This window comes from Macrotis lagotis, chromosome X (assembly GCF_037893015.1).
Source record: "Macrotis lagotis isolate mMagLag1 chromosome X, bilby.v1.9.chrom.fasta, whole genome shotgun sequence".
NCBI lineage: Eukaryota > Metazoa > Chordata > Mammalia > Peramelemorphia > Peramelidae > Macrotis > Macrotis lagotis.
In genome coordinates, this window is record NC_133666.1 from 542,775,018 (window position 1) to 542,790,917 (window position 15,900).

The window sequence follows — 15,900 nt, forward strand, 5'->3', positions numbered from 1 at the left end:
CTTACCAAGTGATTCCACCCGGGGTCCTCACAACTCCTGATCTATCGTGCACATACAACTAACAATCTAAACATAGGTAGAATCCTCCATCAGAATGCCTTCCTCACATGGAAAACACTTTACAAAATCGGCTGGTAGAGCTCAGCGCCTCGGCCGGGGTGAAGGGGCTGCCAATGGCCAGAGAACAGCCCCCGGCTCTTCGCCTTCCCAGCTCCTCGTTCCACGGAGTCCACAAGCCTTCCCCCAGCACTTCCTGTCAGAGGCTGCTCGGCCCGCAGGACTCTCGGGGTGCTTCCAGCCCATCGCCCCCATTCCGGACTCCTCACGGAGGCTGTCCCCAAGGTCTCAGTGGACTTTCTGGTCCGACGTGGAAGAGACTCCGGTCACACACACACACACGCACGCACGCACGCACGGCTATCCCGGCGCTTCGAAATAAGCGGCGACTCACCGAAAACACGGCATTCTGCAGGCCGAAGGGGATCGGGGTGAGGCGGGCCAGGGCCACCACCTTGAGGCCGCTGCCCCCTTCCACCACGCGGATGACGGCGCTCAGCTTCTCGCTGCCCTCGATCTTGGAGGCCACCCAGTGGGCCAGCAGCTTCTTGCAGGCCACGTGCGCGATGAAGGTGCCGATGAGGACCCCCACCACCATGAGCCCCATGCCCAGCACGAAGCCGTAGAGGTAGCCGGCGGCCACGTTGAGCACGATGTAGCCCCAGCCGCAGGGGAAGGAGACCACGATGAAGCCCACGACGAAGAGCAGCACGCCCAGCAGGCTGTCCAGGCTCTCCACCCAGAGCAGGAGGTGCTGCAGAGAGTGGCGGACCAGGGCCAGCGAGGAGAAGCAGAGGGCGGCCAGGGCGCAGAGCAGCAGGACGCTCCGGCACCAACAGGTGCCCAGCAGGCAGCAGCGGCGCCAGGTCCTCACCTCGGCCGCGGGGCCGCCGGCCGCGGCGGGCGGCGGCGGCTCCGACTGCGAACTGTTGCGCTCCGGGTAGGGGCCGAGCAGCGCGTCCGCCGCGCCCGCGGCCTCGCCCGCGCCCCTCGGGAGCCGGTCCGCGGGGTCCCGGGGCTGCCGCCGGCTCGGCGAGGCCGCGTACTTGAGGAGCCGGGGCAGCAGCTGCAGCAGGCTCCCCGCGGAGCTCCACATGCCGCCGCCGCGCCGCCCCGCCCCCGACCGGCCCCGGCCTCTCAGCCCGCCCAGCCCCCCGCCGCTCCGGGGCCCGCGCGGCGCCTCATGTCCGCGCCTCCCGGCGCCCCCCGCTCAGCGGCCGCGAGCCCCGAGCCCAGGGCCGGCCCCCGCCCCGCCGCCGCGGCCTCGGCCCAGCCCGGCGGGAGACAGGCAGAGCCCCGCCGCTGCCCCGCCCCGCCCCGCCCGCCAGGGGGCGGGCCCCAGCACGAGGCCCCGCCCCGTGACGTCGCGTGCCGCCGACCGGGCCGAACCCGGGGGTCCGGGGGGGGGGGAGGGGCGGCCGGAGCACCCCGGCCCCTCCCGCCCGGGGGGGTGGGGAGACGGAGGGCGGCCGGCCGGAGAGGCGAGGGGGCGAACCCGAGAAGCCGCGCGCGCGCCCGCCACTGAACGCCTCGCTGCGTGCGCGTGCGCGTGCGCGGGGGGCTGGCGCGAGCCCAGAGCCGCTCCTGGCGGGGGGGGGGGGGGGGGGCCTCCTGCCTCTCCCCCGAAGCGCTCGGGGGGCTGTGCCCAGCCCCGGCTGCACTTCTCCTCACCCATGCGGGGAGGGGGCAGTCGGACCAGAGGGCTTGGCGCGCCGCAGGACCGTTACCTCAAAGTTGGCCGTAGGAGCGGGCGCCCTGGGCACCGCGGTGCCACCTCCGCTCCCGGGAGGGTGAATGGCCTCGGGGGGGGGGCAGTGCGGGCCCGGACCAGCAGCGTCTCCTCCTCCTCCTCCTCCTCCCGGGCTTGGCGGGAATGCGGGAAGTTTGCGCGGCTGCCCCCGGGCTGCGGTGTTTCCCCAGACTTTCCAGGCCCATAAACAAGCAGAGCCGGGCGGCCCCGGGAGTCCCGGGGCCACCAGCTGGGTCGGGGGTCCCCGGGCTCCCGGCGCCACCGGGGCCGGGCCAGGAAACGGGCTCAGCTGCCACAGCCTCCCTGGCCCTGCTCCGTGGCACGCTCTTGTCCAACGCGATACAAAGACTTGCGCGTCACAGTTTATTTCAGTGTCTGTTACCGAAGTAACATCCTGGCAAATCGCCGTCTAATTGGGATGCGACGGAGGTAGACGTCCCAGCTGACCCCCACGGGGACTCCGGGAGGAAGGGGCTTGCTTAGCCCCATTTTACAGTCGAGGAAACTGAGGCAGGGACTCGCTGGGGGAACGATTGAGACCGGCTTCCAATTCGGTGCCCCCCAATTCCAGCCCAGCCAACTGCCTCCCGTGGAAAGAGCATTGATTAGCAATAGTGACCCCAGAGTATTCCCTGGTGAAATGTGCCTCTGGACTAAGGGTGAGGGTAATGGATGATACTTGAGAAATAAGGCTTACATTTACAAACACAGCCGAGGTCCTTGTTTTGAAGGAAAGTTCTTTTAGCAAAAGGAATAGCTTGAGGAAGTGCCAGATGGGGGAAAAAATCATTTTTAAAAAAGTTTTGGGGGTGTGGAGGGGGAAGGAAGTAAAATTGGGAGAAAAAATATAAAACTCAAAAATCTTTAATACAAAAATAATAAAAAAATAAAATAAAGTCATGTAAAACAAATTTGAAGCAGCAGAATTTGAAGGCCCTTCTGAAGTCATCCAGTCTCTAGTCCAATCCCTATACTATTGAAAAGTGTGGGGGCATCTAGGTGGTGCAGTAGATAAAGCACAGGCCCTGGAGTCAGGAGTACCTGAGTTCAAATCCAGCCTCAGATACTTTGGCTTTGGGTAAGCCACTTAACCCCATTGCCTTGCAAAAAGCCTAAAAAAAAAAAAAAAAAGAGTGACTACCAATAACTGTTCATCCACTCCACTCTAGGGGAACTTCACTCTTTTAAACAGTTCAGTTGTCAAGTTTCTCTCCATGGAGCCAAAAATCAGCCTCTACAACTTCCACCTATTCTTCTCAATTACCCCCTGGGGTGAAATCTTTTCTGTGACAGGCTGGCCTTAGGTTTTTGCTTTATCCATAAAAGGGAGACAATACTACTACCCTACTCAGTGCTGTTTGGAAAATCAAACTTTGTAAACCTCAAAGTATTAAGCTTTAGGAAGGGTAAATTTAGATATCTGGTAAATGGGTGTTTCCCTATAACTAGCACTTAGATAAGCTTTAATTACCTGCAAAACACTTTACATATGTTAATTTGATCTCAATAAAGTAGATGCTTTTATTTCTATTTTTCAGATAATGAAATTGAGATTAAGTGATTTACTCAGTATACATCTGAGGTAGGATTTGAACTAGTCCTCCAAGTCCTACTCTTTATTTTGACCTCCCCAGCTCCCTAAATATAGAAACATGTTTTGGTAAAAGGTTGTGTTGGAAGCAAATATTAAAGTTCATTAGGAAAACAGATTAGTGATTAGTTTTGGAAATTCCATTCCTCCTCTTTTCCTAATATCCTAAGAAATGTCTTTCCCATCCTCAATTTCTTATCTGTCTATAATCTAGGTGTATTCTTTAGGCTTAGGATACTGAGGTAGAAATCAACATCTCTTATCTCATCAGGTTTCCAGAAGCCATAAAATAAATAGATGCTCTTTCACATATTGGGCCTGAAAGGTTAATTCTACCTGCCTACAAATCCAGTTATCCTGGGTGAGGGGGAAGGGAGTGAAAGTGAGGAATTACAAAAGAATAGCACTGCTACCTCTCCCACAGCTTAGATAACTCCTCCCCAAACCCCCCCTTGAGGAGGATGTCTAGGCCCTATATCTCCTTTTTCCTCCTAGCTACAGGAGAGACTCTCTCTATATTCATCTCCCCACTAGGCCTTCTCTTTCAGTCTCCTTTAATTCCTTGTATTCCACCTTTGGAATTTAACTCCTTGAGTGCAGGGACTGTCTTTCATTCTTAGTTTTTTCATGTTCCCAGCATTTAGCACTGTACTTGTCCACACTAAAAGCTTTAAAAATGTTTGCCAATAAGTGCCATGAAAAGTCAAAGGATGGAATATTTCCAAGGATCGTTTCTGAATTTTATTCCAGAATTCTACCTTTCAGTTAGAAACTTTTCAGCCTCAAATCACCAACTCTTTCTTGGACATCTCACATTGAATGTATTTCTAAAACTCTCCAGCATTCTATTTACTCACACAGTTGTCCACCCTTGTGTAGACCCTCAATTCCTTATAACTGCACGCATGCATTCTCTCTCTCTCTCTCTCTCTCTCTCTCTCTCTCTCTCTCTCTCTCTCTGACATTTTTCATTGACTGTCCCCCCACCTGGAATGACCCCCCCCACTTAGCCTGGCTACTCCAGCTTCCTTCAAAACTCAGTTCAAAATGCATCTTCTACAAGAAGCCACATGTTCCAAAATATTCATAGCAACTCTTTTTGTAATGACAAAGAATTGGAAATTGAGGGGATGCCCATCAATTGGAGAATGGCTGAACAAGTTATGGTACATGAATGTTATGGAGTACTATTGTTCTATAAGAAACCATAAATGGTCAAATTCCAGGGAAGCATGGAATGAATTACAGGAACTGATGCTGAGCGAAAGGAACAGATACAAGAGATATTCTCTTATGTTTTTCCTGCCTGTCTCGTGGTTTTCTTTCTTTTCCCTTAGTTCTAATTTCTTTTACAGAAAATGACTAATCTGTAAACATATTAAACAAAAATGTATATGTACAGTGTTCACCAAACTGTTCAATGCTGAGGGGAGGGAGATGGGAAGGAAGAAGGAAATTATGTAAATTATAAATATGCATGTGCAATGTGGATGAATGTTAAAAAACTGTCATAACATGTAATTGGAAAATGAAATAAAATATCAATTAAAAAACTACCAGCCCCCAACTGGTGCCTTCTCTCTGAGATTATCTCCCATTTTCACTGTATGAAATCTTGTATTTATCTAGTTGTTTGTGTGTTGTGACTGCTATTCGAATGTGAACTACCTGAGTGCAACAGCCATGGTTTTGACTTTCTTTGTGTCCCCAGAGCTTAACATCAAGCATTTAAGAAATGTTCTGAAAATGATGATGACACTCTATTGCTAACCTAATCTAAATGATGGAAAACTACTTTCCATTAGCCTTTCTTCTTGTCTTAGTTCCTTAATTACGGTGCATAATGGTATAGTTTTGTTTTCTTAAATTATTTTATTTTCCTACTCAAGCTCTCACTTTTTCTTTCATTTCTTTCCCTGAAACAACCCTCTCTATTCTCTCCCTTTCATTAGGCCCTCACCTACAAATTGGAAATAAATGGATTGAGTTCTGATCTCTAATTAAAAGGAAATTATAGGTTTGGATCTACAGGGGAAAAGGGAAAAGAGTATTTCATATCAGCTAATAAAAAATAACAGCAGTTGTATCATAGGAGAAAACAGTAATAGACTAGTTTTGCATAGTGATGATATAGAATTTTTAGAGATGAAAGAGATTATTCATCAGAAATAGCAGTAAAGCCAGAAAAAAAACAAAAAAAATGGCCTAATTTGTTGCAAAGAAGTCACATGATTCTGGAATCATAAAATGCAGCAGCAACTAGTAAGATTTTCAGATCTTTGTACATTTATGACAGACTATTTCCATTATGCTGGCTCACTACCCACAGCATAACTCTACACATTTCTTGATGAGGGGCAGTGAAACACTTTTTCATCATATAAGATGTGATGAAAAATAAGTATACTATTATTAAAGACTAAGGAAGGGAAGCATTCAGAAAGATCTTTAGTATCTCCCAGTTAGTTTTATTTCATAATTTTGATCTTTTACAAAATAAAAATAAAATGTAATCAAGGACCAATATTAATGGCTTATATGAAATTAATATGAGACAGCATAACTTGATGGGGGTGGGGGTGGGGCGGGGAGGGAGAGGTAATTACAGTATTTGGTAATTGGGTCAATATTTAGTTCCTGAAGTAGAAGAATTGGCAATAACATGCTAATCCTGCAGGCATGCCTTATGAATGCAACTATAAATTTGAGCACTAGGGACAAATCATTCAAAAAATATTTACTGGTAGGGTTTAACCTCCTTAGAGTGCTAGGAGTTCATAAAGCGTCTGATTTCATTAGTTACCATGCAAATAAAAATCCCTATTAGCTATTGCCTTATATTTCTCCTCATTTAATCTTGAAAAAGCCCCCTTATACTTGGTGCCACTTCTACTTTCAGATTCTAATGCCTCTGCATTCAGGCTTTTCAGTTTATCACTCACCAAACAGCTTGTAGCTCTTCAACTGCCTATTCTAATGGCTTTTTCTCAATCGCCGTCCTTCTTGACCTCTCTGCAGCATTTGATACTTGACCACATGATCCTGATGCATACTCTCTCCTCTCTGGATTTTTGTGAACCTGTTTTCCCTTGATTCTTTTCTTACCTGTCATAGTCTCCATCTCAGACTTTTTTGCTGGATCTTCATCTGTCATGTCCACTAAATGTCAATATACTCCAAACCTCTTTCCTGAGTTCTTTTTTCTGTTTATACTTTCTCATTTGGTGATCTCATCAGCCTAATTGATTTAATTATCATCTCTATGCAGATGACTCATAGACCTGTACATTCAGTATTATGCTCTCTTCTCCTGAGTTTAAATTTCATATTACTTCTTATCATTTCAAAGTAAATGTCCCTTAGGTTATCTCAGATTCAACATATCTAAACTTTCCAATTACAGTTGAGTGTCACCATCCTTTCAGTCATTCATGTTCACAATTATCAGCTCATTATTGTCACTCACCTATCTATCCAATCACTTGCCAGATCTTTTAGTTCCTTTCTCTATTATGCCTATAGAACACATTTACTTCTTTCCACTCACATAAACCACCATTAAAGTTTAGGTTGACATCATAATTCTCCAGGGCTATTTCTGTAGTTTTCTAATTGGTTTCCCAGCTTCAAATCCCCCCCCACTCCAAACTATCTTTCATAATGCCACCAAATTGATTTTCCTAAAATATGAATCTGATATAACCCCCATATTTCATAAGCTATTATCTCTAGCTTCAAATATAAATTTTTATTTCATTAAAAGCTTTTGACAACTTAGTCCCTTTCTTATACCTTTTTAATCATCGTACATATTGTGCAGCTAGGCAGTACAGTAGATAGAGTGCCAGACCTGGAATCAGGAAGACTCATGTCCCTGAATTCAATTCTGATCTCAGATACTTACTGTCTTTGTGACCTTCGACAACCCGTTTTCCTTAGTTTTCTTATCTATAAAAAGAAGGCAGTAGCTAACCCATTCCAGTATTTCTACCAAGAAAACACCAAATGGAGTCAACACTGAAAAATGACTGAATAATAGCCTTTAATCTCTTCTATATATTTTACAATAGCCATTATAGATAAATGACACTTGATATCTCATCTCCACAACTCCATCCTCTTCCTTCTGCTTGCCCTTCAAGATATCCTTCACTTCTCAGATCCCACCTTCAGCAGGAGGCTTTTCCTTGTTTTACCATTGTCCTTCCTCCAAAGCACAGTGATGAACTTTGAATTTGTTATCATCATCATCAATAATAGTAATAATAATAATAATAATAATAATTGAATCACTTGCCCATGATCATAGAACTAGTAATTTGGAGTCAAGATCTGAATACAGATCTTTCTAAATCCAGTTCTGTCATTCCTATTGATGAGATCATACTACTTCTGTAAAGATATAAGCAAGTAGTATCAAGGGAATTTTTGAAACTATAAAGACTGAAAAAGGAGGATGGGCCAGTCATGGAATAAGAATGAGAAACAATCATCAGACAGTGAAAAAAGTAATTGAGATAATGCCTGCCCACAGTCTTATTGTGATCTTCTTTTCCAAATGTCTTTGCACTCATCTTCAAGCATATGCCTAAATAACATTTCAGAGAAGTTGATTATAGTCAGTCTCTTTTATGGTACTTTAGTTTGTTGAATGTCAATAAAGACTAATGACTATCAAAGATCAGAAAATGAGTACATTAAGCCTGTACTGAAACTTTAGTTCAAAAAATCTAATGATTTGTTTATGTAACTTAATTAGATATTCTCAAAAAAAAGCAAATGGTTTTTAAAAGATAATACTTTCTTTTTACAAGAGATTAAACAATTTTATAAAGAATAAATTTAAACAATTTATCACTCTGCCAGGTTCAATGAACATATCATTTGTATGTTTAGCTTTTATTGTTAGTAAGCTTTAACAGAATGAAGTAATGCATTTTTTGTTTTTTTCTAAAAGAACTAAGTTAAATAAACAATCAGGTTGACAATGGAAACAAAAGTAAGTGAATAATCTTGGCCTCAATGAATACTTTCAGACTACATTTACAATTTTTTTTACATTTTAAACTGACTTTGAACTTAAATACAAGATAAACAACATTTCCATATATACAGCACAACATATAAAAAGATTCAGTAAATATTATCATGAACTTTCATTTCAGAATATTCACTTAAAAAACAACTCTAATAAGTACTGCACATTGTTTTCAAAGTTATCCTGCTTTTCTGTGCTTCCTTCTAAGTTTTCTTTTGTTCTCTCTTCACTTTTTTTTCTCCCTCTCTCCACAAATCATATATATATATATATATATATATATATATATACTCTCCTGCTTCTATTTATCAGTTCTTTCTCTGGAGGTGGATAGCCTCTTCCTTCATCTGTCCTTTATAGCTGATTTGAATATGATACTCAAGATGAATTAGTCATTCAAAGTTGTTCTTTGGTTCTAACAAGTCATTTCGAACTACTCATTTCATTTTCATTCTTTTCATGGAATTCTTTCCACATTTTTTAAAAACAACCAATTCGTCATTTCTTTTTTTCAACATTCATCCACCTATATATTTATGTTATGTAATTTTCTTCCATCCTCCACCCCCCCACCGTTCTCCCCAGTGTCAAACAGTCTAGTGAATATTGCACATATTCATTTGTGTCTAACAAGTCATTTTCTGTTTGAGGAATCAGGACTAAGGGAAATGAAAGAAAACCATGAGAGAGGGAGAAATTTTAAAACATGAACACAATGTTCATTCTTATTCTGTAGTTGTTGTTTTTTTAAATGTTTTGTTATGTTTTTTCCTTTGTATGGATGTGGATTGCATTGTCCATAACAGTTCTCCCAGGGATGTCCTAGCTCTCTGAACTGCTGCAAGTAATTACATCTATCAAAGCTGACCAACTCACGATGTTGTTATTAATGTGTACAAAGCTCTTTTGGTTCTGCTTCCTTCACTTAACATCAGTTCCTGCAATTCTTTCCATGCTTCTCTGAAGTCCAACCATTCATGATTACTTACAGAACAATAGAACTCCATGACATTCAGATTCCATATCTTGTTCAGTCATTCCCTAATGGATGGGTATTCCCTCAAATTCTAATTCTTAATGCTACTGTGAATATTTTGGAACATGTGGAACTTTTCCCATTTTTTATGATTTCTTCTGGATATAGGCCTAGTATTGGTATTTCTGTGTCAAAGAGTATGACCAATTTTATTGCTCTTTGGGCATAGTTTCATATAGCTCTCCAGGATGGTTGTATTAATTCACAACTCCACCAATAGTGCATTAATGTCCCAATTCTCCCACAACCTCTCCAACATTTATCATTTTCCCTTTTTGTCATCTTAGCCAATCAATAGGTGTGAGGTAATACCTCATAGTTATTTTAATTTGCATTTCTCTGATCAGTAATGATTTTGAACATTTTTTCACATGATTATGCAGAGTTAATTTCTTCATTTGAAAACTGCCTGTTCTTATCCTTTGACCATTTGTCATTGGGGAATGACATGCAATCTTGTCAATTTGATTCAATTATCTATATAGTTTAGAAATGGGATATTTACAAGCTGTTTCACAGCTTTCTGTTTTTTTTTTAGTCTTGCCAATATTGGTTTTATTACTGAAAACATTTTAAATTTAATATAGTCAAAATCATTCATTTTACAATTTATAATGTACTCTATTTCTTCTTTGGTCATAAATTTCCCCTCTTTCTATAGATCTGACAGAGTATTTCTTGATCTGTTCATCTAAATCTTGTACCCATTTTGACCTTATTTTGGGAAAGGGTGTGAGTGTGTGTGAGTGTGGATCTATGCCTAGTTTTTGCCAACTATTTTCCAGTTTTCCCAAAAATTTTTGTCATATAGTGAGTTCTTATCCCAGAAGCTGATGCCTTTAGGTTTGTCAGAACTATAGTCATTTACTAATGCTTCTTTTGTACCTATTCCGCTGGTCCATTACTCTATTTCTTAACCAGTCAGGCAGTTTTGATGACTGCCACCTAGAATTTTAGATCTGGTTGGAACTAAACTACATTCATTCACATTTTTTTTTTCCATCAGTTCCCTTAATGATCTTGATCTTTTGTTGCTCCAGATGAATTTTGTTATTATTTTTCCTTGCTCAGTAAAATAGTGATTTTGTATTTTGATTGGTATAGCACTAAATAAGTAATCTAATTTGGGAATTAGTGTAGACAGTAGAACTGTCATTTTTTATTATATTAATTTGACCTATGAGCAATTGATATTTTTCCAACTGTTTTGATCTGATTTTATTTGTGTGAAAAGTGTTTGGTAATTATGTTCATAACATTTCTGGGTTTGTCTTGGTAGGTAGATTCCCAAGTATTTTATGTTGTCTGCAGTTAATTTAATGGAATTTTTCTTTCTGTCTCTTGCCCTTGGTTGTTTTTTTTTTGCTCATAAATAGAAATGTTGATGACATATACAGCTTTATTTTATATCCTGCTACTTTGCTGAATTTAATTGTTTTAAGTAGTTTTTAAGATGATTTCCTAGGGTTTACTAAGTATACCAGCATATCATCTATAAAGAGTGCTTCCTCATTGCCAATTGTGATTCTTTCGATTTCTTTTCTTCTTATTGCCAAAGTTAACATTTCTAATATTATATTGAATAGTAATGGTGACACTGGGTATCCTTGTTTCACGTCTGGTCTTATTTGGAAATGCTCCTAGTTTATCCCCATTACATATAATATTTGTTGATGGTTTTAGATAGATACTGCTTATTATTTTAAGAAAAATTACACTTATTCCTATACTCTAGTGTTTTAGTAGATGTTGATATACTTTGTCAAAGACTTCTTCAGATATATTGAGATAATATGTGATTTCTTTTAATTTTGTTATTGATATGTTCAATTATGTTGAGAGTTTTTTTCCTAATATTGAATCATCTATGCCTACCTGGTATATCTTATCTGATCATGGTGTATTGTCCTTGTAATAACTTGTTGTAACCTCTTTGCTAAAATTTTATTTAAGATTTTTGCATCAATATTCATTAGGGAGATTGGTCTACAATTTTCTTTGTTTTGACTCTCCCTGGTTTGGGTATCAGCACCATACTGGTGTCATAAAAGGAATTTGACACAACTCCTTCTCCTATTTTTTAAAAATAGTTTGTGTAGAATTGGAATTAATTGCTCCTTAAATATTTGGTAGAATTCACTTGTAAATCCATCTGGACCTGGAGACTATTTCTGAGGAAGTTTATTGATAATTTCTTCATTTTCTTTTTCTGAAATGGGGTTAAGTATTTTTTCCTCTTCTGTTGATCTGTGTAGTTTGTATTTTTGTACATATTCATCCACTCCACTCAGGTTATCAAATTTATAGGCATACGGTTGAGCAAAATAGCTCCGAATTTTCTCTTTAATTTCTTCCTCATTGTGGTGAGTTCACCTTTTCCATTTTTGATTCTGGAAATTTGATATTCTTCTTTCTTTCTTAAAATCAAATTACTCAAAGATTTATCTATTTTATTTTTTCTTCATAAAACCAACTCTTAGTTTTATTTATTAGTTCAATGATTTTCTTGCCTTTAATTTTATTAATCTCTCCTTTGATTTTCAGAATTTCTAATTTGGTATTTAATTGGTGATCTTTAATTATTCTTTTTCTAGCTTTTCTAGCTGCATACCTAATTCATTGATCTCCTCTTTCTCTATTTTTTTTCCTAAAAGCATTTAGAAAGATAAAAATTCCCCTAAAAACTGCTTTGACTGTCTACCATATATTTTGGTGTGATCTTTTATTGTTATTTTCTTGGATAAAATGTTTATTTCTCTCATTTGTTGTTTGATCCACTTGTTCTGTCAGATTAATTATTTAGTTTCTAATTAATTTTAGGTTTATCTTTCCATGATGTTTTATTATATATATATTTTTTGCATCATGAACTAAAATGCATGCATTTATTATTACTGCCTTTCTGCATTTGATTGTAAGGTTTTTATGCCCTAGTACATGGTCAGTTTTGGTATAGGTGCCATGTACCTGCAGAGAAAAACATAAATTCTTTCTATTTTCATTTAGTTTCTTTCCTAGAGATCTATCATATCTAAGTTTTCTAAGATATTATCCATCTTCTTAACTTCCTTCTTGGGTATTTTGTGGTTAGAATTATCTATTTCTGAAAGAGGGAGGTTGAGGTCCCTCATTATTGTAGTTTTGCTGTCTCCTTGTATTCATTCAGCTTCTCCTCTAAGAATCTGGATGCTTTACCACTAGGTGCATATATATGTTTAATAATGATATAACTTTATTGTCTATGGTGTTGTGTGGGGAAAGTTCTTGGTAAAGTCCTCTCAGGATTAAGAAATGCTTTTGTGAAGAAAACCTTGAATTCCAAGGGACTTGGGAATTATTAATTTATTCTTTTTCTAGCTTTTCTTTTGCAATAACTGTTTTGCTGAGGCACTGACCATGAGGATCCTGCTTGTTCTAGTCAAAATAATTATGAAGGTCATCAAGATCTCTAAACTAAGAGAGTCCAGTAACAGGTCACCCCACCATCTGGTGAGATACATGTTTTGAAAACACTGAATTCCTTTCTTTGCATCTGTTGCTGGGGTAGATTTCTATGAATAGACTGAAATCCAACCAATGGGATAAAGGGGAAAGGGAGTTAGAGTAGGGAAACTGCAGTTAGAATCTTTATAAACCAAAGTTGCTATGCTTTCAGCATGGCTCTCTAAGATACTATCTTGGTGTGTATGTAAGTTTGCCCTCCCTTTTCTTGAGAAAAGTAAATAAAAACTTTCCTTTGCTCAGATCAGTCTCTGAAAATTTTATTTAATGTAATTTTATCACTCACAGTGCCTTTAAAGAAGCTTCAGTTTCTTTCCTTATCCCTGTTCATAAGATCTATTTTTGCTTTTGCTTTGCCTGAGATCAGGATCACTACCCCTGATTTTCTTACTTTTAATGAAACATAATATACATTACTCCAGTCTTTTACCTTTACCCTGTGTGTATGTCTCTGATTCAAATGTGTTTCATGTAAACAAGATATGGGAAGATTATGGTTTTTATTTTTATTATTTTTTTGTTTTTTGCAAGGCAATGGAGTTAAGTGACTTGTCCAAGGTCACACAGCTAAGTAATTATTAAACGTCTAAGGCTGGATTTGAACTCAGGTACTCCCAACTCCAGGACCAATGCTCTATCCACTGTGCCACCTAGCTGCCCCCAGGATTCTGGTTTTTAAACCATTGCACTGTTTCCATTGTATGGAAGATCTGAATCTTTCACATTTACAGTTAAGATTACTTATTCTATGTTTCCCTGCATGTTATCTTTTCCCATTTGTACTTTTCTCTTTCCCTTTCTCTTATTCCTCCTTCTAATGTTTTCCTCCCTTTCCCCTTTAACTTTTCTTTTAAATTTTAACTTTTAAGTTTACTTTCACTTAAACTTTTACCTTATCTTTTATCAGTCCCTTCTTCCCTTTTCTTTGCCTTTCCCTGTGGGGTAGGATAGTTTTTAAACACAATTGTTATTCTCTCTCTAGGTCAAATGTATTGAGTAGGTTTTACTCTTTCCTTGTACCATAATAGATCTTTGTGCCTCCTAACTGGATATTATTTATCCACTAAAGACTAGCCTTCTCCTAGTATAGTCCTTTTTATCTTTTTATTGATTTAACTCTCCATAGTCACTAAGTACCCATGCCTCTTCTGTATCATTAGAAATACACTTCTCAAGAGTCATGAATCACATCTAATTATATTCATTTTTTTCTTACCCCTTTTTCAAGTACCCTCCATGGACACACACAATCCTCATGAGCCGAAGCATCATGCTAAGCCAAATTATTTCATGAATCATTTATGCCCCTTCCCCCAAGCATACTCCCTCCAGTTTTAGCTAAAGCCTCAAGCAAAGCAAAATCTCTTCATGATATTTTCATGTCTAGTCCCTCTAAGTATACTTTCTCCTTCCCTCCATTTCTATAGCACTCCAACCATAACCCTTCAACTCTCCCCAACCAAAGTATCCTGCACACTCTCTTCCACTGTCCCTTTAGCACCCCAACCATGGTACCAAACCCTAAAGTATGGATTAAGATAAGATAACTTCCGAATCTCTTTATGTTTAATCCTTTTAAATAAGCTCCTACCCTCTGCCCCCTTTTGTACAACAAGGCTCTAGGTATCCAGCAAAGTCGCATCTCTTTTAATTATGTATAGAGCCTATAAGTACTCTTAAGTACTGGGATACTCTAAAGGTCTCTCTTAGGAACTTTAGAATTGATTGTAAGGCATGGGAGATACTGGCACAGGACCACCCGACATAGGGTGCCCTCATCAGAGAAAGTGATGAACTCTTTTGAGTAAGGCAGAATTAAAGTAGGCCAAAAGAAATGTAAGACACATAAGTTTAGAGTAAACACCCCAGGTGTTCACGTGTACTATTTGGGTCCAACTTTTGGTAGAGCATTCTGAGCTCATATTGTTCTGATCACCCACAGTTGGACTCATTTTAATTTTTCTCAAACATAGTGAGATCATTTTCGTCATCTTTGAAGGATGAGAACCAAATATACCCATAAGCTCTAAGTATGATCTCTTCAATTATATTCAACCCTTTAACTATCCTAAGAGAAATACCATTCTCAAGAGTTATCTTCCCTTGTAGGGCTATATACGATTATTGTTCTTGATTAACATTTTTTTCCCCTTTTCTATTTAGCTTTTGTCTCGAGCCTTGTATTTGAAGATCAAATTCGCTGTTCAGTTCTGGTCCTTGTATCAGAAAATAAGTGCCCTATTTCATTGAATGTATTGAATTCATTCTATTTAATCAATCTTTTCTCCTGATGGAATATGCTGATTTTGGCAACGTAATAAATTCTTGGTTGTAATTAAGGTCCTTTACCCTCCAAAATGTCATATTCCAGGCACTCTGATCCTTTAATGTAGAAGCTGATAAATTCTGTGTAATTCTGATTGTGTTTCCTTTATATTTAAATTGTTTCTTTTCAGTTGCTAGTATAGGGAAAAGTTCCTTTATTTGAGAATTCTGGAATTTGACTATGATGGTCTTTGGAACTATTCTGAGGTATCTTTCTGGGGGGTGTTCTATATATTTTTTCAAGGATTATTTTTTCTTCTTTATCCTATATTTTGGGACAGTTATTCCTGATAATTTTCTGAAAGACATTTTCCAGGGTCTTTTTTTTTTTTGATCTAGACTCTCTGGTAGACAATACTTTCTAGATTATCTTTCCTGAATCCATTTTCTAGGTTGTTTAGTTTTCCTAAAAGTTACTTTACATTTCTTTGATTTTTTTTCAGCCTTTTGATCTTGTTTGATTCAATCTTGGTGGCTCATAAATTCACTGGTTTCTGTTTGTTTCAATTCTAATTTTTAGGGTTTTATTTTCTTCAGTTAATTTTTGTATTCCATTTGATTAATTTTTTATTAATTAATTAATTTGCTTAAATAATTAATTA

At 39.7% G+C, this 15,900-nt stretch overlaps 1 protein-coding gene and 1 long non-coding RNA gene across 4 annotated transcripts in view; one reads left to right on the plus strand and one right to left on the minus strand.

Moving 5' to 3' along the window:
* Positions 1–1,194, minus strand: part of TMEM64 (transmembrane protein 64) — a 37,469-nt gene extending 36,275 nt beyond the window's left edge. Inside the window, exon 1 of one of the 3 annotated variants that reach the window (XM_074199981.1) lies at positions 452–1,194. In XM_074199981.1, coding sequence (XP_074056082.1) covers positions 452–1,153 — 702 coding nt within the window. In that variant the 5' untranslated portion in view covers positions 1,154–1,194. The remainder of the gene's footprint in view (positions 1–451) is intronic. The other 2 variants (XM_074199982.1, XM_074199983.1) reach the window with 2 other exon arrangements.
* The window catches only part of LOC141497336 (uncharacterized), a 70,883-nt gene that overhangs the window by 21,203 nt on the left and 33,780 nt on the right, over positions 1–15,900 (plus strand). The window lies entirely within an intron of this gene.